This window comes from Dromiciops gliroides, chromosome 4 (assembly GCF_019393635.1).
Source record: "Dromiciops gliroides isolate mDroGli1 chromosome 4, mDroGli1.pri, whole genome shotgun sequence".
In the NCBI taxonomy this organism is placed as follows: domain Eukaryota; kingdom Metazoa; phylum Chordata; class Mammalia; order Microbiotheria; family Microbiotheriidae; genus Dromiciops; species Dromiciops gliroides.
In genome coordinates, this window is record NC_057864.1 from 463,490,792 (window position 1) to 463,512,858 (window position 22,067).

The 22,067-nt window shown below is 57.0% G+C and overlaps 2 protein-coding genes across 3 annotated transcripts in view; one reads left to right on the forward strand and one right to left on the reverse strand.

Annotated features, from left to right (window-relative positions):
- ANKRD13B (ankyrin repeat domain 13B) overlaps positions 1-4,036 on the forward strand; it is a 30,156-nt gene extending 26,120 nt beyond the window's left edge. Inside the window, exons 10-15 of one of the 2 annotated variants that reach the window (XM_044002456.1) lie at positions 163-293; positions 411-568; positions 1,746-1,898; positions 2,272-2,432; positions 2,687-2,763; positions 3,460-4,036. In XM_044002456.1, coding sequence (XP_043858391.1) covers positions 163-293; positions 411-568; positions 1,746-1,898; positions 2,272-2,432; positions 2,687-2,763; positions 3,460-3,679 — 900 coding nt within the window. In that variant the 3' untranslated portion in view covers positions 3,680-4,036. Of the gene's footprint in view, positions 1-162; positions 294-410; positions 569-1,745; positions 1,899-2,271; positions 2,433-2,686; positions 2,764-3,199; positions 3,413-3,459 lie in introns of those variants that run through there. The other variant, XM_044002457.1, reaches the window with a different exon arrangement.
- A 2,183-nt stretch (positions 4,037-6,219) lies between these two features.
- On the reverse strand, positions 6,220-21,674 carry CORO6 (coronin 6). Its single transcript, XM_044002458.1, is given in 12 exon segments — positions 6,220-7,636; positions 8,256-8,486; positions 9,335-9,392; positions 10,063-10,208; positions 10,366-10,470; positions 11,307-11,426; positions 14,119-14,300; positions 14,422-14,551; positions 15,465-15,587; positions 18,629-18,669; positions 18,672-18,827; positions 20,981-21,674. Coding segments are annotated over 11 exon segments (1,425 nt in total). The 5' UTR covers positions 18,826-18,827; positions 20,981-21,674; the 3' UTR covers positions 6,220-7,501.
- Between the last annotated feature and the right edge of the window lie 393 nt (positions 21,675-22,067).

Here is a 22,067-nt window from a genome sequence, read left to right on the forward strand (position 1 = left end):
GTGACCTTGGGAAAGTCACTTCAATTCCCTGCACTTTGGTTTCCTCATCAGTAAGATGAGGGGGCTGCACTAGATGACCTCCGAGGTTCTGGCACTAGGATTTTGGGATCCTGCGTATGTGCTGTTTGAATGGGAATGAACTGAACTGATTTCCCGGCACAGACCCTGATCACTCAGACGCTGAGCCACACCAACCCCACCGCCATCACTGCAGAGGAGTATTTCAACCCCAGCTTCGAGCTCGGTAACCGGGACATGGGGCGGCCCATGGAACTCACCACCAAGACGCAGAAGTGAGGATATCCCCAGGCTCCTGGGGGAGGGGGAAAGGGGAGGAGAAGTCGAGGGGGTGACTCTTACTTCCCTAAGATCTCCATTCCCCAGCTCACCTCGGGGCTCTGGCACCCTAGGTTCAAAGCTAAGCTGTGGCTCTGTGAGGAGCACCCACTGTCCCTGTGTGAGCAGGTGGCCCCCATCATCGACCTCATGGCCATCAGCAATGCCCTCTTTGCCAAGCTCCGAGACTTCATCACCCTGCGCCTGCCTCCCGGCTTTCCTGTCAAGATTGGTAAGTGTGGGAGGGCAGCTAGGTGGCGCAGTGGATAAAGCACTGGCCCTGGATTCAGGAGAACCTGAGTTCAAATTTGGCCTCAGACACTTGACATTTACTAGCTGTGTGACCCTGAACAAGTCACTTAACCCTCATTGGCCTTCCCCCCCCAACCCCCCCCCCCAAAAAAGATTGGTAAGTGTACTTCCCCTCTCTCCCCTGCCATTCTTTCCATTCAAGTCTGCCCCTTGCCCCAGCCAGAGGTCAAGGAGCTATGGGGAGTGCTGGGCACAGAAGGACCACTTCCACACCTTGGAACATCTCAGTGTGGCACACTCTGTCAGTCTGTCTGTGCCTCTCTTTCTCTGTCTCTTGTCTCTGTCTCTGTTTTTCTTTCCCTCCTCCCTCTCTCCCTCCCCTTCTCTCTTCTATTCTCTTTTTCTGTCTCTTTATCTCTCTATTGCCTGCTTTTCTTCTTCTCTCCTCTTTCTGTCTCCCTCCTTTCCGTCTCCCCTTCTCTCTTCTCTTCTTTTCCCTCTCTCTGTCTCTTTCTCTTTGTCTCTCCTCTGTCTTTCTCTTTTTCTCTTCTCCCTCTCTTCACTCTCTTTACCTCCTTCTTTCTCTTCTCCTCCTCCTTCTCCTCCTCCTTCTCCTTCTTCTCCTTCTCCTTCTCCTTCTCCTTCTCCTTCTCCTTCTCCTTCTCCTCCTTCTCCTCCTCCTCCTCCTCCTCCTTCTTCTTCTTCCTCTTCCTCTTCCTCTTCCTCTTCCTCTTCCTCTTCCTCTTCCTCTTCCCCTTCCCCTTCCCCTTCCCCTTCCCCTCTTCTCTCACTTTAGGCAAGTCCCTTCCCTTCTCAGGGCTCCAGCTTTCCTATCATGAGGTCCTAGATGACCTCTGAGGTCCCTTGCATCTCACCTTATGAATTAGCTGGGTGAGAGCCCTAGGGAAATGCCATGTCCTTGAGGCCAGGGGCTGCTTGGGTCTTTGCCCCAGGTGCCTCATTACCAGACACAGTGCCTGGCATGGAGTTGGTGCTCCTGCGTGGATGACTGAGGGCTTCTCTGCCTAGCATCCGTCCAAGGCTGTGGGGTAGCTCTGGTCAGTTGGGGTGTGGGAAAACCTGCACCCAGATGGGCTGTGAATGCAGGTGGGTGGACCTCCTCAGCAGCCCTTGTTTCTCTTCTCTCTCCTCCCCAGAGATCCCCATCTTCCACATCCTTAATGCCCGGATCACCTTCGGGAACCTCAATGGCTGTGACGAGCCCGTGACTTCAGTCCGAGGCAGCCCCAGCAGCGAAGCCCCCTCCCCCAGCAGTGACAACTCCAGCATCAGCAGCTCCAGTTCTATGAGTGAGAGGCCTTCTCCTCTCCTTGACCCCCCCGCCCCCCCCAACCATAGCAGGTGAAGGAGCCCTGGTCTTCACTGCCCCAAGGCCTGGAGATCCGCAGTGTGGGTCTGGCTGGGTGGATATGAGGGAAGCTGAGTCACAGAAGGAGCCCCTCCACACTGGGATTTCCCAGGGTGGGTGTAGTCAGATGAGCCCCGGCGTCAGAGGAACCGTGTTCAAATCCTGCCTCTGACTGGGACCTCCCTGGGCCTGTTTCCTCTTCCATAAAATGAGGGGAGTGGGGCTAGCTGATCCCTAAGGCTCATCCCAGGTTTACACCCTGTGAGTCCTAGCCCTTCTCCCGCTCATCGCTCTCTCTCCCCCCTCCTGCCCAGCGTCGTGCCGTGGCTGTGAGATCGCGCCTTCGCTGTTTGAGGCGCCCCGGGGGTACAGTGTCCTTGGAAGTCAGAGGGAGCCTGGCCGAGAGGAGGATGATGACTTGTTGCAGTTTGCCATCCAGCAGAGCCTGTTAGAGGCAGGCAGTGAATATGACCAGGTGTGCCCAGCTGTCAGTGCCCGCTTCTGGCTCAGCCTCTTACTGGGCCGGGGGTGGAGGCAGGGCACCCTTTGGGGCCACACCATCCATCATCTGGGACCCAAGCCTTGCCCTCTCCCTCCCACCACCTCTCACCCACCCCCAGGGGAAAAGCCCAGAAGGCCTTATGCTGGGGATGGGAAAGGAGTAGTGATTTTTTTGGGGGGTGGGCAACTTCAGGGTCAGGTTAACATGCCCGGTGCCCCCTCTCCCAGGTCACCATCTGGGAAGCGCTGACCAATAGCAAGCCTGGCACCCACCCCATGTCCCAGGAAGGCCGAAGGCCAGACAGGTCAGTGACAGAGGGACAGAGGGCACCAGGTGGGGCCAAGTGGGAGTTTGGGGTTTCAGCCAAAGCCCTGGGTGGCCCCCAAGGTAGGGGAGAGGGATTGGGGGTTTCTCTCCCAGACCCTCCAGGGTGCCTGCCTCCCTGCCCACAGTGAGCAGGGCAAAGGAGTTAGAGCCCTAGGGCACCCCCCTCCCCATACCCTGGGCAGGCTGCACTCCACTGAAGCCCAAGGCCTGGGGGAGGAGGGTCCCCTGCCCAAGGCTTTTGGTGGAAATACCTTTTCAGGTTGGGGCAGCCTCTCAAAAGCAGGCCAGACAAGTTCCCCAAACCCTGGCAAAGGCCAGACTGTCCCCCGACCAGTTTAGTGTAAGGGAAAGAGTTCTGGATTGAAATCTAGTCGGAGGACCTGGGGTCAAATTCTATTTTTCCCGCTTCCCAGCTATTGGACTTTGGGCAAATCACCTCTTCTCTGCGGGCCTCAGTTTCTGCAAGTGTAAAATCAGCACGTTGGACTGGCTGGTCTCCGAGGTCCTGCCTGGCTTTACCTCTAAACCTCCTGGGCCTTGGTTTCCTCTTCTGTAAAACGAGTGGGTTGGCTTAAGTGGCCTCCCCCAGGGACGGAGTTCAAAGGGCAGCGTGGGTTGTCCCCCCTCCCCCTTGGCTCTCCTGGAGTGTATCACCGTTCTCCTCTCCCCACAGGCCCCCCCAGCACACTCCCCAGCGGCAGCCCGGCCCCCCGGCCCCCCCAGCCTCCGCCCCCAGCCCCGGCCGCCCCGGCCACGTCTTCCCTAGTTACGACGAGCAGCTTCGTTTGGCCATGGAGCTGTCGGCCCAGGAGCAGCAGGAGGCCGAACGGCGGGAGCGCCAAGAGGAGGAAGAATTCAAAAGGATCCTTCAGTTGTCACTGACTGAGCAGTAGCCCCCGCGGCCCCCCCTCCAACCCTCTCCCCCTCTCCACTCCCCAGGCAGGGACCTCGGCCTCCAGCCTCATGGGGACCGCTCCCCAGGGAGCTAAGGCTGGGGATGCCCACTGTGGTCAGACACCTGGAGCAGAGCCCAGGACAGGCCCTCCCCACTGGCTTGGGGGAGGGCGGGGCCGGAATGCGGCCGAAGGTGAGGGGAAGGCCGTTTCCCCCCACCTCAACCCCTAGCCCCATCCCCATACTCAGACTGAGCCACTGGGAGGAAGGGGAATGGGAGGGGGGTTAGAACTGAGCCTTGCACTGGGGTCATGAGTTGGGGACCATGGACAGAGGAGGCTGAACAGAATTCTGAGGTGGTGACTGGGGGGGGGGGAAATGAAGCTGGGGGGAGGGGAGGGGAGGTGCCGGGTGGTGTGATAAGTGCGCAGGGAGAAGGGCCTGGCGGGCAGAGTTGGGCCGGAGCAGCAGGGGCTCTAGGGCACCTGGCGGGGTCAAGGGAGCCTTTGGCCCTAGGGCATGTGCGGCTCTGTCCCTCACTGGCTGTGCCCTGCCCTTCCTCCTCCCCCAGCCCTTTCCTCTCGGTGGGCAGGGGGAGCCTTTCATTCTCCCACTTCCACTCATGATTCAAGCACCCTTCCCAGAGCGGCGCGAGAGGGGCAGCTGGTGCTCGGTTCCTGGAGAGATGGAGGGATGGGCCAGCAGGAGGCTGGCTGAGCCCTGGTCCCTTTGCCCCATACTGACTCCTTGCCTGCTTACTCTGCCCTGGGGAAACGTTTAGACCCTCTCCCACATCTGGCCCAACCCCCCGGGGGGAGGGGCGCTCCGCTCCCCTCCGCGTGCTCCGCCCCAACACAAACCAGCACCTCGGAGGGGCCCGGCCCCCCTCGACCCCTCCCTGAGTCAAGTGCACTTAGCTGGGCCTGGGCGCCTCAGGCGCTGCAGCCAGCTCCCCCTTCCCCACCCCCTCCTGGTTCTCAGGGTGGCCCTGACCCCTCCCAGGTGGCGGGGCACGACGCTGGAACCCACGTCTGGGGGCCGGTGCTGCACCTCCATCATGGACTGGAAGAGCAGGGAGGAGGGCAAAGCGTCACCCCCGCCCTACATGGTGCCCCCTCCTCAGTGCCGGGGAGGGGCCAGGCTGCCTTCTGGTGTCTTAAAGGATGGGCGGAGGGGGCATCCTGGGCATAGGGACTCCAGAGGGAGCCCAGGTCATCCAGCCTGGGGTCGAGATAGTAGTGGTGGAGGTGTGGTGTGTGAGGGTCACACCCAGCTCTCCCCATGCCCCCTGGCACCACATGCCCCCTCCCCAGCCCCTACCCCCACCAGCTGCTGCTATCCCACCCCACCCCTGCTGAGGGTGCAACCACAGAAACCTTCCACCCAATGGTGCTAACTCCTCCCTGCTCTCCCCTTCCCCACCCAACCCCAAGAAGCACAGACCCCCGGGCAAGGGTCCCGATGCACACAACACCCCTCCCCCCTCCCCAAAGGACTGGCTCACACTGTGAGAAGGGCTTGCCCAGCCAGACAACTCTGAGCAAACACACAAAGAGAAAAGAAAAAAGCAACAAGATTAACCCCGCCCCCCCCCCGTCCCACCCACCTCTCCCCATCATTCCCCCACCCTGGGCCAGGGACACTCCTGCAGAAGAGACCCAAATAAAACAAAACAAACAAAAAGGCTTTAAAACAGGTGCTTCTACTGTGATTTGATTGGGAGAAGCCCGTGGGGAGGTGGGGGAGGAGACTGGCACTCTCCCCAGATGTGCGGGGCTTGTTGGAGGTCTGGTCTCACTCGGAGGGAGGGAGAGAAAGCGGCCACTCCTGGGAGGGGCCTTAGAAGCTCTCTGGCAATAAAATCCAGGTACGGCGGTGGTGTCATAGCGGTAGTGGCATAGCAGGTACCCATCCCACCTCCTCCGGCAGCACAAGGAGTTCACTGTTCTCGGGAATCCCAGGATAGGATCGATTATTGGGTTCCCCCATTGCATCCTGGGACAGGATTGAGGAGGTTAAACTATTTAAAAGATGCTTTGGGCTGTCTTCCACCAGCTGGTCCCCCTTTCGCCTTCTAGGTGAAAGTCTTCCCTCCCCTTCTGAGCCTCTTCTCTTCCCTCAAGGGGACCTTATAGCCCATGATTTCGAAGGCTCTCCCCTCTGGTGTGGCTCCAGTTTGTCCTCTCTAAAACAGAACACCCACATCTGGACACGATGTCCCAGATGTGGAATGAGGAGGGAAGAAGGCCTCGTGGCCACTCCTCGTCTTCCTCCCCCTCCTCCTTCTGGATGCATCCCAGCACTTCATAGGCACCAGGAGGATGACCAGTCCCGCCAGCTCCTCCCGCATCCCTCTCTAAGAGATGCAGCAGCTGTGACTCCCAGGTGCTCAGTGGGATGGAAGTTCATACTTTTCAGGCAGGCACCTGGCCTTCAGCCCCAGGCAGCCGGAACCCTCTGTCTTGCTCGGTCCTGGTTCACACACAGACATATACATACATACATACATACATATACACTAGACCCAGGCTGAGTATTTAATAAAATATTTAATTTTTCGATCCTCCACAATTTCCTTTTTAAACAGCAGAGCCCATGATGGGGAACAGGGACTGACAGACAGGTTAATCTGCTCCATTCCAAGCCATACCTTCACACCTGGTCTAGTGTGAACTGAGGGTGTGGGGGGGGGCGGGGGAGAGGAGCCTTCACACACCAGGATAGGAGCCCGTGTGCTGTGGAGGAGATACATGGTGAGAGATGGAGGAGAGGAGGGCACCCAGCCATGGGTGAGGGGACCGGAGGCCACCTCAGGTTTCTGTCTTTTCCTGTGAGGTTTCCACCACCTGCTTATGCCAGGGAGAAGCCCCAACAATCACATCTCCCCTTCTGGGAGGGAGTTGAAAGTGACTCCTTTGCCCTCCTGCACTAGCAAAGCCCTCACCTCCAGGGCCCAGCTAATGGGACACCTCTCTCCCTTGGGTCTCCTCCAACCCCTATAGTGGCTGGGGTGAGGAAGGAAAGGAAGAAACTAGGGCAGAAGGAGCCATTCCACACTAACCACCGCATTCCCCAAACTTGTGTCCTGATCTCGTCTCCCCTCCCCTGCCTCTATCATGAGGTTTGGCCTAAAAATTCCACTCTCAATACCACTGCTCCCTGCCCCCCCCCCCATGGTCCTTCCTCTGTCCTCAGTTCATATCCCAAGTCTCCCCTCTCCCAAAGAAAGTAAGTTTTTTGAGGGCAGGGACAGTTTCATTTTTGTCTTTTCTCCTTGGCACATAGCAGGAGATTATTAAATGCTTGTTGATTGATCGCTAACAGTGTCTCTCAACCCCTCCCCTTGGGGGGCATACATTTTTACCTTCCTACACCCCCCTCTTTGGACACATAAAGGTTGGGGGTGAATATCTCAGTGAAAGGGGCTGGGGCAGCTAGGTGGCGCAGGGGGCAGCTAGGTGTCGAAGTGGATAGAGCACCGACCCTGGAGTCAGGAGTACCTGAGTTCAAATCCGGCCTCAGACACTTAACACTTACTAGCTGTGTGACCCTGGGCAAGTCACTTAACCCCAATTGCCTCACTAAAAAAAAAAAAATGAAAGGGGCTGAGCTCCTCTCTCAGAGGTGAAACCCCGCCCCCCAAAAAGGTCACACCCCATTCACACTTCATTCCCCACTTGAAAGTTGGGGAAAGGGTCTACTCTTCTTCCCCCTCCCCTCTGCAGGGGTGAAGTCCCTTGGATTGAATTTGTAGCCCTTCCATCCTGGGGTCAGAGGAAGGGAGCCAGGAGCAGGAGATGGGGAGTGGGGGCGGGGCGGGGCTAATCAGTGTCCTCGACAAATTCGCAAAGCATGTTCTCCAGGGCTGTGATGCGCTCTTCCTGGGCCTGGACCCTCTCTCGGAGGGACTTAATTTCCTCAAGCAAAGTTTCCAGGGTCTGTTGCTGCTGCTGCTGCTGAGAAGAAGGTGAGGAGGAGATGGGGTGTCAGAAAGGCCTCTGCTCCCCACGGAGGTGTGAGGGTCCGGGCAGGAAGTGATCTGTGGGACCTCTGAATGTGAGGTCTGGCAGCAAAGCCCTCTGAGTGCTTTTTAGGGTCAGAGAGGTAAACTGGCTGGGGCCTGAGAGATCCTGCCCCACCCCTTTTTGAGAGGAAGAACCTGAGAGGTTACTGGTAAAGTGATAGAAGTGTGATTGAAATGAAGGGAATGGGGCGGCTAGGTGGCGCAGTGGATAGAGCACCGGCCCTGGAGTCAGGAGTACCTGAGTTCAAATCTGGCCTCAGACACTGAACACTTACTAGCTGTGTGACCCTGGGCAAGTCACTTAACCCCGATTGCCTCACTTCAAAAAAAAAAAAAAAGAAATGAAGGGAAACCATGATTTAGGTCAGAAGCAGAATCTGAACCCAGGTCCTCTGACACCAGAACCAGAATCAGAACTACTGTCCCATGCTGCCTCCTTAGATAGCTAGACCAACCCTTTTTTAATAGAGAGGGAAACTGAGGCTCAGCCAAGGGAAGAGCAGGGTTAGGGTGGAGCCACTGGGGTCCCACTGGCAGAGGACCAAGCTCACCGAGAAGGAGGCATCGCTGGCAGACTGGCTTCGTCGTGGGCCAGTGGGCGGCCGGACATCCAGAATGTTGCGCTTGGTGACCCGAAGTTCTCGGCTCTTGGGGGGCACGTAGCCGTCTCGTAGGGAAATCAGCACCGGGTCTGCATCCTGGCCCGATAGCCATTCATCTGCCTCCAAGGCTGGCTCGGGGCCTGGCGTGTCAGGGTACAGATCATCCTGGAACAGGTCTGACTACACAGGATGGGGTAGGGGAGGGGAGGGGCAGGTGAGCCAAGGTTGATGCCATCCCCCCCTGAATAAGTCACCCAAGGCCTTCCTGCTCTGTAGCATAGGATGCTCCCCTCAGTGTCCTCCTGAGTCAGTACTAGGGATGGGGACTGGACATCTGATTTCAGTGGAGGAACTCTCTCCGCCAATGCAGGTTGCCACCTCTCTCAGCAATAAGTATTCAAGAGGTGCCCGGGTTAAGTGCCTTACCTAGGATCACACAGCCACCTGTGTGTGGGAATTGGGGCTCGGACCCTGCTCTTATGGGCTTCAAGGCGGCCAAGGTCCCTACAGAGCTGTCCACGGGGCACTCCCTTCCTCTGTTAACCTCAGTTCAGAAGAGCACCATATATCTCTTGTCTTAGGTCGGGCTTTCATGGACCTCTTGGGCAGTCTGGTAAAGACTATGGACCCCTTCTCAGAATGATGGTTTAAAAAAAATAATGGTTTCTTAAAATCCATAATGGAAGGAAATGGTAAATTTCATCAGATGCTGGTGGAAAATAAAGATGTAGGGTTTTGGTCCCATTCACGTCCACAATGCCCCTTAAATCTATCCTGAGGAGCCTGAAGAGCCTGGTCTCAGAGAGTTGTCTGAGGCACCCAGAGGGACTGTCCCAAGGTGACCCGGCTAGTTCTCCGGTGCTAACATTTACATCATCCATTACAAACATTTACAGAGCATGTCTTCCCAATTATCCTGTGAAATAAGGAGCGTGAATATTCTTATTTCAGGTGAGGATGAATCTGAGGCTGAGAGAGGCAAGTGTCTGAACCCCCCTCCAGTCCAAGGGCATCCCCAGATCCCTCACCTTTCGGGGTACAGTCATGATGATGGGCTCACACTTCCTTTCATGCAGCTTGTAGAATCTGGAGGATGGGGGAAGGGGGAGGTTTCACCAGCTCTAGAAAGCTTTCTGGGGTTCCCCTCCCCTAGCTACCCTTCTCCCAGCTCAGCTTCAGCACGGAGGTGGCTCAGGAAGGGGGGGGCATCCTCCTTCCCCCACCTCCCAGAGGAGAGAAAACTATTCTCTGGGAAAGGATCTCTCTCCCCATAGAAGCTAACCCCTGGCGACCAGGGATTGTTTCATTTTTGTGGCTTCATATCGCTAGCCCCGAGGGCAGTGCCAGAAACAGCAGGTGCTTAATAAATGTTTGTGATCCAACTGGATGACATACTTAGAATGGGGAGGGACGTAGGTCAAATATAGTCCAAGACCTCAGACCCAGAGCTACAGGATCATAGCTTTAGAACTGAGATCATCTAGTTCCAGCCCTTCATGTTACAAAGGAGGAAACTGAGGCCCAGGGAAGGTAAATCATTTGCCCAAGGTCACACAGGTAGGATCTGAATCCAGATCCTCTGAGTCCATATCCAAGACTTCACTGTACCAGGATGTGTGTGTGTGTGTGTGTGTGTGTGTGTGTGTGTGAGAGAGAGACAGAGAGAGAGAGACAGAGTCACACACACACACACACACACACACAGACTCTCAGGCCGGGCATCCTGGGGGTGGGGAGAAAGAAGGGAAGGGCTGACCTGGCAATTTCACACTTGCTGACATCCAAGCCCCTCTTGGGCATGAAACCCATGCCTCGCTGGGGCTCCTTGCTGCTGAAGGTGTTCAGGTAGTGGACAAAGGGGGGCTCGTCAGTGATCTCAAAGTACCGGATGCTACTGTCCCCCTGCAAAGCCCACCTCAAATCAGGGATTGGGCTCTTCCCTGCCCCCTGCCCCCCTGCCCTCTGACCCCCTTCTCCCCTTCCCCTTTCCCAGGAGTATGACTTTCTCACTTCAGTGCCCAGAAGCCCCGCGCCATCTCCTTGCCCTCCAGGGGCTCACCTTGCCGCACAGGTAGACTATGCTAGAATCAGGGTCGTAGAAGGGAAGGAGGACCCCATTGCTGGTGTCCATCTCCTGGAGTGCCATGGGCTCCTCAAAGTTGTTCTGGATGGAGCACAGGGATTGTGACCAGCCCCGCCCTGCCCCCTGGACCTGCTGCCCATGCTTTGGCATCAGCACCCCTGCCCTGTGGGTACCCAGCAGTTCTCAGCTGCAAGGCTCCCGATGACCACCAGAGGTCAGCATAGAGCGCCCTTCTCACCATCATCTGTCCCTGTGCCCAGAGCATGCTGGCATGGATTACCGCCTTCCAGCCTCACTGAGGCCCAGCAGAGGGAAGGGTGGAGCTGGGATTGAAGTCCCCGGCCCATTCGCTCCCCATGGCGTCCCCTCTCCCAAACTCCCAGACCAGGGCTGTAGGGTGGAGGGGCCGACTTTTGGGCAGGGGTCTCCCCCTCCCCTCTCCCTCTCCCCATCGCCCCCATCCCCCCCATGCAGCCACAGCATCACGCCATCCCCTGGGGACTTGGCATCACCAGGCAGGTGGAGCCTGAGGGAGGGCTGAGCTACTCAGAGCCCTCAGAGGAGCTGGGGATTGAGGGTAGGGGCAGGGAGAAGCTCCCATCATCCCCTCCCTTGGGGTAAAGGCACCAAGAAAGGCCTGAGCTGGAGCCAGTCAGAGGTAGAGCTGAGGCCATCCGGTCCAATTCTCTCATGTTACAGAGGGGAAATTGAGGCCCAAGAGGTTAAGTGACTAGAAAGGACTTCAGAAGCCACTGAGTGGCAGTCAGGATTTGAACCCAGATCCTTTGGCTCCAAATCCAGCAGGTATCTAGGTATGTGTATCTGGGGCCCCCAGAGCCCCGGGAGGGGGAGGTGTGCCTGCCCACCCAAGATGCCCAGTCCCTGGGGCACACACCCCATGCCACCAGCTGCGTTACCGGGTCCCACAGGCCCAGCTCACGCTGGCTCATGCGGGTAAATCCCGTGGTGAAGATGTGACCTTGGCGTGTGAAGACGGCCCGCATGGGCCTCATCCCTTCATGGGCAGCAAACCTTTCCTGGGGGGGGGGAGCAAAATGGGGTGGGAGCAGGGAGGGGGGAAGGAGACAGGAGCACAGTGTTATCCAGCTTAGCACCCCGGAGGGGAGGGGGCCCTGAGGCCTTGGAAGAATGAGGGGGTGGGGCAGCAGGTCCCACCCGCAGGAGATCACTCCTGAATAGCAGGTGCAGAGGAGGGGCCTTTCGGCCCAATGCCCCTCCTGCTCATCTGAGGGCGCTTGGCTCGTGCCCTTGGGCTCCCCTGCCTTGGCACTGTCCTTTCTGCCCTGCCATCTCCCAACATGAAGCCAGGGAGGCCTGGCATGCTTCCAGGGGCCAGAGGTAGCAAACCTCTCCGCCTCATCCTACCAGGTCCCACAGTGCAATCTGCCGCTCACTCATCCTGCTGAAGCCGGTGCTAAGCAGCTTCCCGTCCGCGGTGAAGATGGCCCGCATCGGGCGGGCACCCTCGTGAGGCCGGGCTCGCTCCTGCTCGCAGGGTTAGGGGGTTAGAGAAGCCCGCCTTCCCTGCCTCCCCCTCACCCCACATCACCCACGTCTGTCCCAGACACGCAGAGGCCCCCACAGCACCCCCATGAGGAAACATGAAGACGAGGCCCATGGACACGCCACGTGCCGTGCCACACCACGCCACACATGTACACATGGACAAACATGTATGCATGCTGATGGTAAGACTTAATGCATGAGGGAGGCCAGTGACCCAGGCACCTCCCAGGAGGCAAAGCAGGCCAGAGCTGGGGCAGGAATTAATTGATAAGTGTTTATATAGCTAAGCCCTTCACATACATTACCTCATTGATCCTCACAACAATCCTGTGAGGGAGGGACTGCACATATCATCACTTCCATTTTACAGATGAGGAAACTGGGTCTCAGTTAGTCAAGTGACTGGCCCACAATTATACAAAGGCAGGATTTGAACCTGGGTCTCTCCTGACTAGGTCAAGGTGGCTACTCTGTCCCTAATAATCTCATCCCAAAATGCTGGAGGCGCCAAGGCAATAGTCTCTGTTACCAAGGCTGACGAGGACCAGGTTTGGGGGATGACAGAGCCCAGAAGGGTGCAGCCCTCACAGGAGGCTACATCCCCCTTGCACCTCTTGGAGAGGCTGTGAGGTTGGCAAGTGAGAAGGGAGGGCTCTCCTGGGCTGCTGGCCTCGCTTGGATGCAGATGGTACGATGAAGCTTCCCACTCCCACTCCCACTCCCGACCTCCCAAAGAGCTGAGCCCCTGCCTCCCTAGTCCCAACATCTAACCAGAGGGAGCAGAGGAAGGGAAAGAGGAGGAGCTGAATTAGAGTCAGGGGTCCCAAGTGGAGACCAGAGACCTGGGGGTCAGGGGTCAATGCCAAGTAGCTCAGAGGGCCAGGGATTGGCTGCTAGGGAAATAGAAAGCTTGGATACTGAGGACATTGGCTGGAGGGTCCCAGGCCTGGGCACTGGAGGGGCCAGAGAGCCATTGGTCAGAAGGTTGGGTACAGGATTGGGAGGGAAAAAGGCTGGAGGGTCAGGGGGCTGAGTGTTAGAGGCATCAGTAGGTTGGGTTATTAGAGTAGTTAGTAGGTTAGGGGTATTAGAGAAATGGGTCAGGAGGCTGGGTGCCAGGGGGCAGAGGGAGTGGGCACAAGGAGGGTCCTAAGGCAAAGTGCTGAGGGAGTCACAGGGTCAGAGGAGCAGGGAATCATGGGGCTGGGGACTGGTGGGGGCACGGGCTAGGGGCATCCATCATCACCCCTCATGCTTAGAGAAGGTTTCAAGGTTTACATGGTCTCATCTGATGGTCCCAGGGTGTGAGAACACAGTCAGCACCCCCACTTTACAGATGAGGAAAGAGTGGCTCAAAATAGGGATTGTCCAAGGGAACATAACCCGTGGGGTATGGGACCAGGACTGGGGCTCCTGGGTCTTTGGGGCTCCAGGTCTGGGGAGCTTCTTGTGACCCTGAACTTCCTTATATACAGGTATCTCAGGGCTGGGGCATGGGTAGGGGAGGGGGTGAGGGTCAGGCGGGTGAGATGATTACACAGTCAGCTGAATGGAGAGACTGGGGCCTGAGGGTCCTGGGGAAATAGAAGGCTGGGAGGGTCAGAGGAATGAGAGCTCAGGGTGGCACAATTGGCATTGGAGGCTGAGGCAGAGAGTGGAGCGTTAGGGGGGCTGAGTGCCTTCGGAGCAGAGGGCTGGGATGATCAAAGGCCTAAGGGAAGTGGGTGCTGGGTGCTTGAGGAGGGAGGGGTCCTGTGCTAGAGGAGAAGTCTGGTGGGTCAGGGAGCTGAGTCTTCGTAGAATCCAGAGGAGGGCTGGGTGTCAGGGTGCTGGGGGTGTGGAAGACCGGGGGTGTTAGAGACCTGAGGGTCAGGGGACCGAGTGCCGAGGAGGTCAGAGGACTGGGAGCCAAGTGTTAGAGAAGGCTGGGGGTCAGACACTGGAGGCTAGGATTCTGGGGGTGTCAGAGGCCGGGGAGCTAGATGCTGCTATATGAGAAGAGGGCTGGGTGTACGGAGAACGGAGGGTCAGGGCATTGTGTACAAGGAATCACAGGGCAGGACACCAAAGTACCGGCTCCCAGGGGGTCGGTGACCTGGGGAGGTGGCTGACAAGGTTAGGGTTGGGGATCTAGGTGCTGGGGGTTAGCAGCTGGGAGGAGGAGGTCAGAGGGTCCCAGAGCAAGGTGATTGTCTCGCTCACCGCCACCACCTGGCCCTTCCGGGGGTCGATGACTCGAAGGGTCTTGTCCTTGCAGGTGGTGCAGAACAGGCCCCCGTTGGTATTCCAGCAGACACTGTAGATGACGTCGGGGTGCATGTCATCCAGGCTCAACAACATCTCCCCTGTTCCCACATTCCAGATGATGATAACATTGTCCCCTCCTGCCCAAGAGGAGCCACAGCTGTCACCAACACCAAGCAGGGAGGGGGAGGGACAGCTGGCTTTTCTTCTCCCAGGAGAAGTCTGGGGCTCTCTCCTCCCCACCTCCCCGGGCCATCATACCTGCGCTGAGCAGGACGTTCCGGGCTGTGGGGTGCCAGGAGAGGATACCCACACGTTTGGAGTGGCCCTCCAACGTGACGATGGGCTCTGTGATGTTCCGCACAGGTGTGTAGTCTGGGATCTGCCATACCTGGTGAGAGAAGAGGGGATGGCAGCACCCAGACAGTCTCTGGACACAGAAGGGCAGCAGGTAGGGGCCAAAGAATCCCAGGATGGAGAACTGGAAGACACCCTCGTAACAGGCAATAACCACTTAACTACAAAACCAATTCTCTATAATAGCACCATAGTTAACATTTATGCAGCCCTTTTGTGTGTGGGGGTAAAGTATTTTATACACATCATCATGTTTGTTCCTTACAACCATCCTTGGGAGGCAGGTACCAGTGTTAGCCCATTTTGCAGATGAGGACATTGACTCTGAGTCAGAGGCGAGACTCGAACCTCCCTTTTCCTTTACAGTGCTGAGCTGCTGTGATTTGAGCCCAGCTCTGATGGCTTCCTTCCCCTCCCCCATCTCTTTTGGCTGCCCCCCCCACTATGTCTGGGGAGGGAGGTGACAAAGAAGACCAGGCACCTCAGCTCCCCAGCAGGGCAGAAGACAGACTCTTCTCTTGACCATTCATGGCTCCTTGGGGCTGTTTACCTCTCGGTTCTATCTGTCCCCGTTGACTCCCAGCCCAGGAAGGGATAGACAGAACTCTGGGTAAGGGCCCTTGGTACCAGCCAGGAGCGGGGTGAGAACAGTTTGGATCCCAGAGGAGGCAGGTGTCTTCCCCTGAGTCACCTCCCTCCCGACTCTTCCGCTTGGCTCCAGTTACCCTGAACGCCACCGTCTCCCCCTCGCACATCCTTCCCCACCCCCACCCCGACGCCTGTGGATATAATTAGTGCTGACCAGTGCACCCTGGGAGGAGGAGGGCTCAAAATAGCTCCCGAGCCTTGTTGGGGGCTCCTAGATCCAGCACTTTGCTTAATTCCCCTGCCCACCTTCCCCTTCAAACCCCATACTCTGGGGTGATACAGGGGCGCTGCCCCCCTACCATGATTGTGGTGTCCTCGGAGGCGCTGGCGATCACACTGTCATTGTGGGGACACCAGTCTATGTCCAGCACAGGCGCTGTGTGTCCATTGACTGTCGGGTGGTTCTTGTCTACGCGGCCCGTCTGTGGAGGCCAAAGAAGCAGTGAGGAGACAGTCCAGAGCCACCTGTGAGGACCCTTGAAGAGCCCCCTTCTCCAGAGGGAGCTGCCCCAGCGCCTGGCCTCCCCCCCACTAGCCTCCCCCCCCCCCCCAGAACTTGTTTTCATTTGGTACATTTCTCCGTGCGCTCAAAGAGGCCCAGATCAACTCCACCTGTAGAATGTATTTCCTGAGTTTGTATTTGTCTGTGTATCCCCAGCACAGTGCCTGGCACAGAGTAGTCACCCAATAAATGCTTCTTGTACCTATTTCAATTCTTCCTCTCTCCTCCCTCCTTTAGTGAACTGACTCCAAGGACTCCACATGACCCCATCTTCACAGATGGGATTTCCAGGTCACAACCAGTTTCCCTTCCTCAGTTTCCCCTAGCTCCCTTTCTGTGATTCAGCTCCCTCCCTTAGGAGTCCCATCCTAGTTTGGGGTGAGGGACCCTTTCAGTCATGAGACTGAAGGTTGGAACGGGGAGGGACCTTTAAGGATCATTTTGTCTAGTTCATTTTATAGAGCAGAAAACAGATCCTGATTTGTTTTGCCTGAGGTCACATAGCTAATGGAGAATAGCTGGCATTTATATAGTGCTCAGAGGGTTGCAAAATGCTTTACATGTATGATCTTTTATTCCTCAAAACAATCTTGGGTTGGAGGTATTATTATTACGTCCATTTTATAGATGAGGAAACTGAGGCTAGAGTAGAGTAGGAGTCTTCCTGACTCCAAGTCAAGCTCTATATCCATTGTGCTACCTAATTAATGCTGGTCAGGATTAGAACTCATGTCTCTCTCTGGATACTCCTAACATTCAAGACCCAAAGCCTAGGTAATATGGGGGGAGTGGGGAGGATGCTGGCCCTACAGTGAGATTCAGGGATAAGAAGTGGCCAGGCTCTAGAAGGGATCATAAATTAAGGGGATCATCGAAATTTGGGCTTGAAGGGACCTTAGAGACCATTGAGTTCAACTCCCCTTGTTTTACAGAGAAGGGAAACTGAGGCCCAGAGAAGGCAAGTGAGTTGCCCAAAGTTACATAGCATAGTTAATTATTGGCAGAGCTAGGACTCAAAACCAGGGCCTTTGACCCCCAATCTGATATCCTTTCCATTCCACTCCCCACCTTCCACCAGCTATTTCATTTCCAAAAACAAGCATTTGTGTAGGGGTTCTATGCCTGGCCCCTGTGCTGGGGGGTTGGGGTGGGGGACTCATCCTTGGCTGTGACTCAGTCAAGGGGAAGGAAGGGGAGGTCAGAGGTTCCCTGTGGGCGTCAGGGAGGAGCAGAGGCAGCTGTCTTGCCTGGGCAGTACATTGGTGTGGGGAGGGGGGGGAGGGGGAGAAGGGACAAGGGACATACTGTGTATTGCCCAGTGGAAACCTGAGCTCTGGCCGTGGGTAGCTAGTGACTCCATTGTCCATATGTGAGTCAGTGGTTATTGTAAGGTCTTTGCATCTTCTCTACCTCTCCCCAACAACTGCACTCCTCCCCCTCCTCCCCCCAAGTTAACAGGGCTGAAATCCAGGTCAAGGACATGACCTCGGGGAGCCAAATCTCAACAGAGCAGGGTGAGGGTGGGGGTGGGGGCCTAGGACTGGACACTGTCATTCCCCAAGGCCCGGGGGAGGGGGCCTACCTAGAGAAAGCATGATCCTGAGTCAGGGAAGTGACCTTCCTCTCCCACAAAGGAGAAAGTGAACAGAGCTTCTCTGAGCACACAGAGCCTAGTACTTACCCCTAGGGTCTAAGAGATGCTATGGTTTGGGTTTCCAGCCTTGGCCTGTCGAGTGGGGAGGGATTTGGGGTTCCAGTCCTGGTCACCATTAGGGGCTGCCTTCTCACCCTCCAACCATGGAGGAGCTAGAGGTATCTCAGTACCCTCCCCCATCCCCCCACGACAATTCCCTGGGGTCTTCCGCTGGGTGGTATGCACAGCCTTAGGTCCCCATCCTGAAAAACAGGTTCCCCTGACTCAGTGGCTGCCCTGGGTTCTACTTCACTGTACAATTTCACGCCCTCCACCGGTCCCAGGGCCCCTGGATGCCCACGGTCCTGCCTCTTTCTGCTGAGTCCCTCAGGGAGAACGGGAAGACGAGAAGCAGGCAGGTCCTCTCCCAGAACAGTCTGGGATGGATGTCGGCAGAGCTGAAAGTTTGGCCCCTGCTTCTGAGGGCTGTTTGAGGGAGTGCGATGTTTGCTTCCCAGAGATGTTAAGGAGTACTTAATTCCTCTCTATTCAGTGTTAATAGGAGTGCTTCCCTGTTAGCCCCCTCCAGCCTCTGAGAACCTCAGGATGGGTGAGATGGGGGAGTTACCCCAAGAATGGGATTTTGTTCAGCATCAAGTCCATCCCCTTGAACCCTGGAAGGTTCTTATTCCCTCTGATAGTCTGAAGGATGAAGCATAAGGAGGATGAAGGGCTGTGTCCTAGCATGGACCTGCCCCTAAGTGAGGGGATCAGCGGGGCATCGGAGGCAGAACAGGTAACCATCCACGCCATCCAATGGAACATAGTTATGTGTTCTAGAGCCAGGGTACTGGATAGAACTGGTCCTGGAGCTAGGAAAACACGGACTCAAGTACCTGCAGCCGGATGTACATAGGCTGCGAGACCCTGGACAAGTCACTTAACCTTTGTGCCGGAGGCATGAGGAGGAGGAATAATCTGAGGGGGTAGACGGAGTTTCCTTTTCCAGGAGTTCTTCATACCCAATGAAATCCCAGGTCGTCTCTCTGCTAGCACTGGAAGGGCTACCTAATGTTACACAAGGGATGGCTCCTTCTACCACCTCCTTCTTCCTTCCTCTTTGGGGAGGGGGGAAGGGAGAAGGTTCTAGGGGATAAAGCAATAACTAGTAGTCCGGTCTGATCCCAAGGGAGATAGCTCGTCTCCAGAGCATCTCCTCGATCTCTTCTGTAGACAGACCAATCTGAGCTTCCCGATCTATCCCCCGCCGGACTCCCTCCAGGCCCCGCCCCCTCACCCCACCCCAGGTCAACTTGGACCCCCCTCACCTTAGCCAAGGGCAGCACGATGAAGGCTCCGCCCCCTCCAGCTCCACGATGATGGCCAGAAATTTGGGGTTGACAGCGCAGAAGGAGCTGTCCCATGTGACCTTGGACACTCGGATGTCCTCGTAGGTCTGCTCGGCTTTCCCGGCCTGGCCAAACACGTGCCGGAACTTGCTTTGCCGGACGACTCGCCGGCTCATGGCTGGGAAGGGTGGGGAAGGTGGGGGTGGGAGAGAAGATGGGGGGGGTCTTAGCGCTTCGGCTTAACCCCCTCTCCAGGCTCCTTCCCTTTCCTCTACCCTCCAGATGCGGGATGGATCTGGGGGAGGGGGATGCCGGGGAATCTGCAGTGGGTCTGGGGGAGCGGGATGCGGGGGGGGGTCTGCAGTGGGTCTGGGGTAGGAGGCATAATTGGAATAGAAAGTATTGGACAAGCAGAAAAATAGAGCAGTGGGACGGAGGGTGCGCACAAAGGGGGTGGCTTGGTCATCACACTCTGTGAGGGGACGGGTTATGTGGCCAGGGGCTAAGCATCCTAGCTTTAATGCCAGAAAGGATTTCAGAACTTAAAGAGGAGGGGGCTGCAGCCCAGAGAGCCCAACACTAATCCAAACTGGGGCCTTTTTGAGTGGGAGGAAGGGTGTCTGGGTTCCAGTCCCATTAATAACGGACTCTTTTAATGCCTCAGTTTACCCTCAGTAATGTGTGGGGGAAGCTCACCAACTATGTGAAGGGGAAGGGTTAGAACTTTGGGAACTTCCTGGAAAGGGGTAGGTGTGCCGGGTAGGTGTGCGTGTGGAGATTCCCCCCCCCCCCCCCCCCCCCCCCCCCCCCCCCCCCGCCCATCCCCATCTTCCTCTCCCAGACCCCAGGGAGGCACATCTGATTCAGATGGCCTGAGGAGGGAGGGAAGAGGCACCCACTCTCCATCCCTGCCCTTGGCTTAGGGCTCAAGCCTGAGGGTGACTTTTGGAGCTGTGGTCCTAAGGGTCTGGCTTCCTTCAGGTCATCAGCCTAGTCCTGGAAGATAGTAGCCTGTCTTTCTTCTTCCAGGACAGAATGTTCTTTCTGCTATCTAACCTAAACTCTTCCTGCTTCGCCTTTAGCTAATCTTTTCTTGTGCTCTCAAGGAATAAGGGCTGGGTGCAGATTAGGAATTATGACTCCTTTGGCTGTGTGATTAGCTGGAAGAAACACCTAGACAGTCCAATCTTCCCATTTTACAGATAGGGATCATGAGATAAAGCATAAATGACTTACCCAAGGTCACAAAGATCTGAATCTGGAATCTTCCTTCTCCTATTCCCCTCTATATCACTATGCCTTTCTACCCTTCCAAATTTTTTCTACACTAAATAATACCAACTCTTAAAAGCCACTGACTAGTTGGTGTGACCTTGGGTAAGTCACTTGACTTGTCTGCCCCTCTGTTTCTTCAACTGTGAAATGAGAGGGTTGGCCTTGATGGCCTCTGAGGTCCCTCTATGAGCCTATGGCTGTCTGCCCTTTTATGAACCTCATTCATCTTTCTTCTCTCTTCATTTCTCTTCTCTTTTTCCATTCCTCTTTTTTCCTCTGGTTCCTTCCAGAGTCCCCAAACCCCCCTCACAAGGAAGAATCTCCCCGTGGTGCACACCCCCAACCCTACTCTTTCTTAGGATCACAGAAATAGTTTTGATCAACCCCTTTGTTTTCCATTTGAGGAAATGGAGGCCCAGGGATGGGAAGTGACTTGTCCAAGGTCACATACGGTGTTAAGGTAGGCAACAGAAGTGGATTTCCATCTCGGGGTCTTTGACTCTAGAGCTAGTGTCGTCTCTGATGTCCCCTGCTGCCACCTTTCTTAGGTCCAGTCCTGCTGCACTTGTCACACAAGCTACCTACCTCGGAGCCTCAGGTCCCACTTAACTCCATCTCTTTCATCAAGTACCTCAAAGCTACTGATAAAAAGAGGGGGGGTTCCCTTGGTTTCTGGGACCCTGAGCCTTCCCCCACCCAGAGTTGAGGGAGGGGGAGCAGGGAAAAGAGGTCCCCCACCCAGCTGCCATTCCCTCCAGGGACATGCATGGATAGCCACGGTGGGGACTCCATGCCCTGGGGTTACCCAGCTCCTCACGGGCTGGCCTGTCCCCCACCTGCCACGGCTCCTCGTGCGGGCGGGGGTAGGGTGGGGTGCTGTTTCCTGCGGGCCCAGGGCTTGGGCCACTGTCCTAATATAGCCACGGGCTCCCCTCTGTTCTACCCCGGCCAGTCCTGTGACCCAAGCTACTGGGGCGATGGTGGTGGGGGAGGGGTGGCGCAGACGACGCCCCCGGGGCTGGTCCCCCATAGTGCCTGGGAGCGGGGCTGCAGTACCTGGTGCAGAGCCGGCAGCGGGGCCGGGGAGGGAGGGGTGTGGGCCGCCGGGCCCGGAGGTCGGGGTGTTGGGGGAGTCCCCTCGCCGCTGCGGCTCTTCTGCAGACGGAATTTGGCCGGAGCAGTGGGCTCAAGGCTCAGGGCGTCCGGGCGTTGGTACGCGGGCGGAGGCTCGCCTCCCGCAAGGGCTCAGAAGGGTCCAGGCTCCGGCGCCCCCTCGCTCTCTCCCCAGATGGGCAGGGCTCCTTCGCTGCAGTGTCAGCTGCCCGGGCCATCAACCTGTGAGGGCGGAGCCGGGGCTCCAGAGCGGGGCGGGGCGGGGCAGGCAGGGGCGGGGCCGGGCACCTCTCCCTCCCCTCTCAGCCTCCTCCCCAAACCTTGACGGGTCCAAGGGCCCTTGGCGGGAAAGCCGGGCGCCCCTCCGGTTCCCAACTAGCTCAACTTTTTCCTTGATCAGAAAGGGAAACTGAGGAAAGGGCTTCTCCATGCCGTCTACCTCTCCCAAGGGTCCGGGACTCCTCGCTAAGGGAGGATGAGGAGCCCCGGGTGGGTATCAATCAGCAGCGAGGAGCGAGGGGCGCCCACACCGTGCCCCAGGGGCCGCCCCCATTGCGGCCTGGCTGCAGGGGCCGACCGAGATCAAGGGCACCCGCAGCCGCCGCATTCCAGCCACAATTGCGCTCCCGATTTAGCTCTGCGGGGCGGGGCTGGGGCAGGAAGGAGAAACATCTAGTGGCCAGGGGAGGGGGAGGGGCAGGCCGCAGTGAGGGCGGGGCCCTTCCTAAAGGCGAGCGGGAGCATTCACCCCAACCCCTCCTCCCACTCCATCCCAGTCCCAATCCCCATCTCACCAGGACGCAGAAGCGGGCAGCTAAAATGAATCTTGAGGCCCCCCTGCGCTCTCTGGCAGCCCCCCCCCCGCCCCATTCAGTAGATGCCGTGCTCTTCAGCTCTTCCCCTGTTCCCCAGCGTGGGGGCTGGTAGAGAGCAGAGGCGGGAAGGTTTAAAATGAGAGGTTACAATCCTAAAACGGGTTTGAGGGGCCCCGAGAAGAGGCAGATGAGGGGAAAACTGGCCCCAAGTGGTT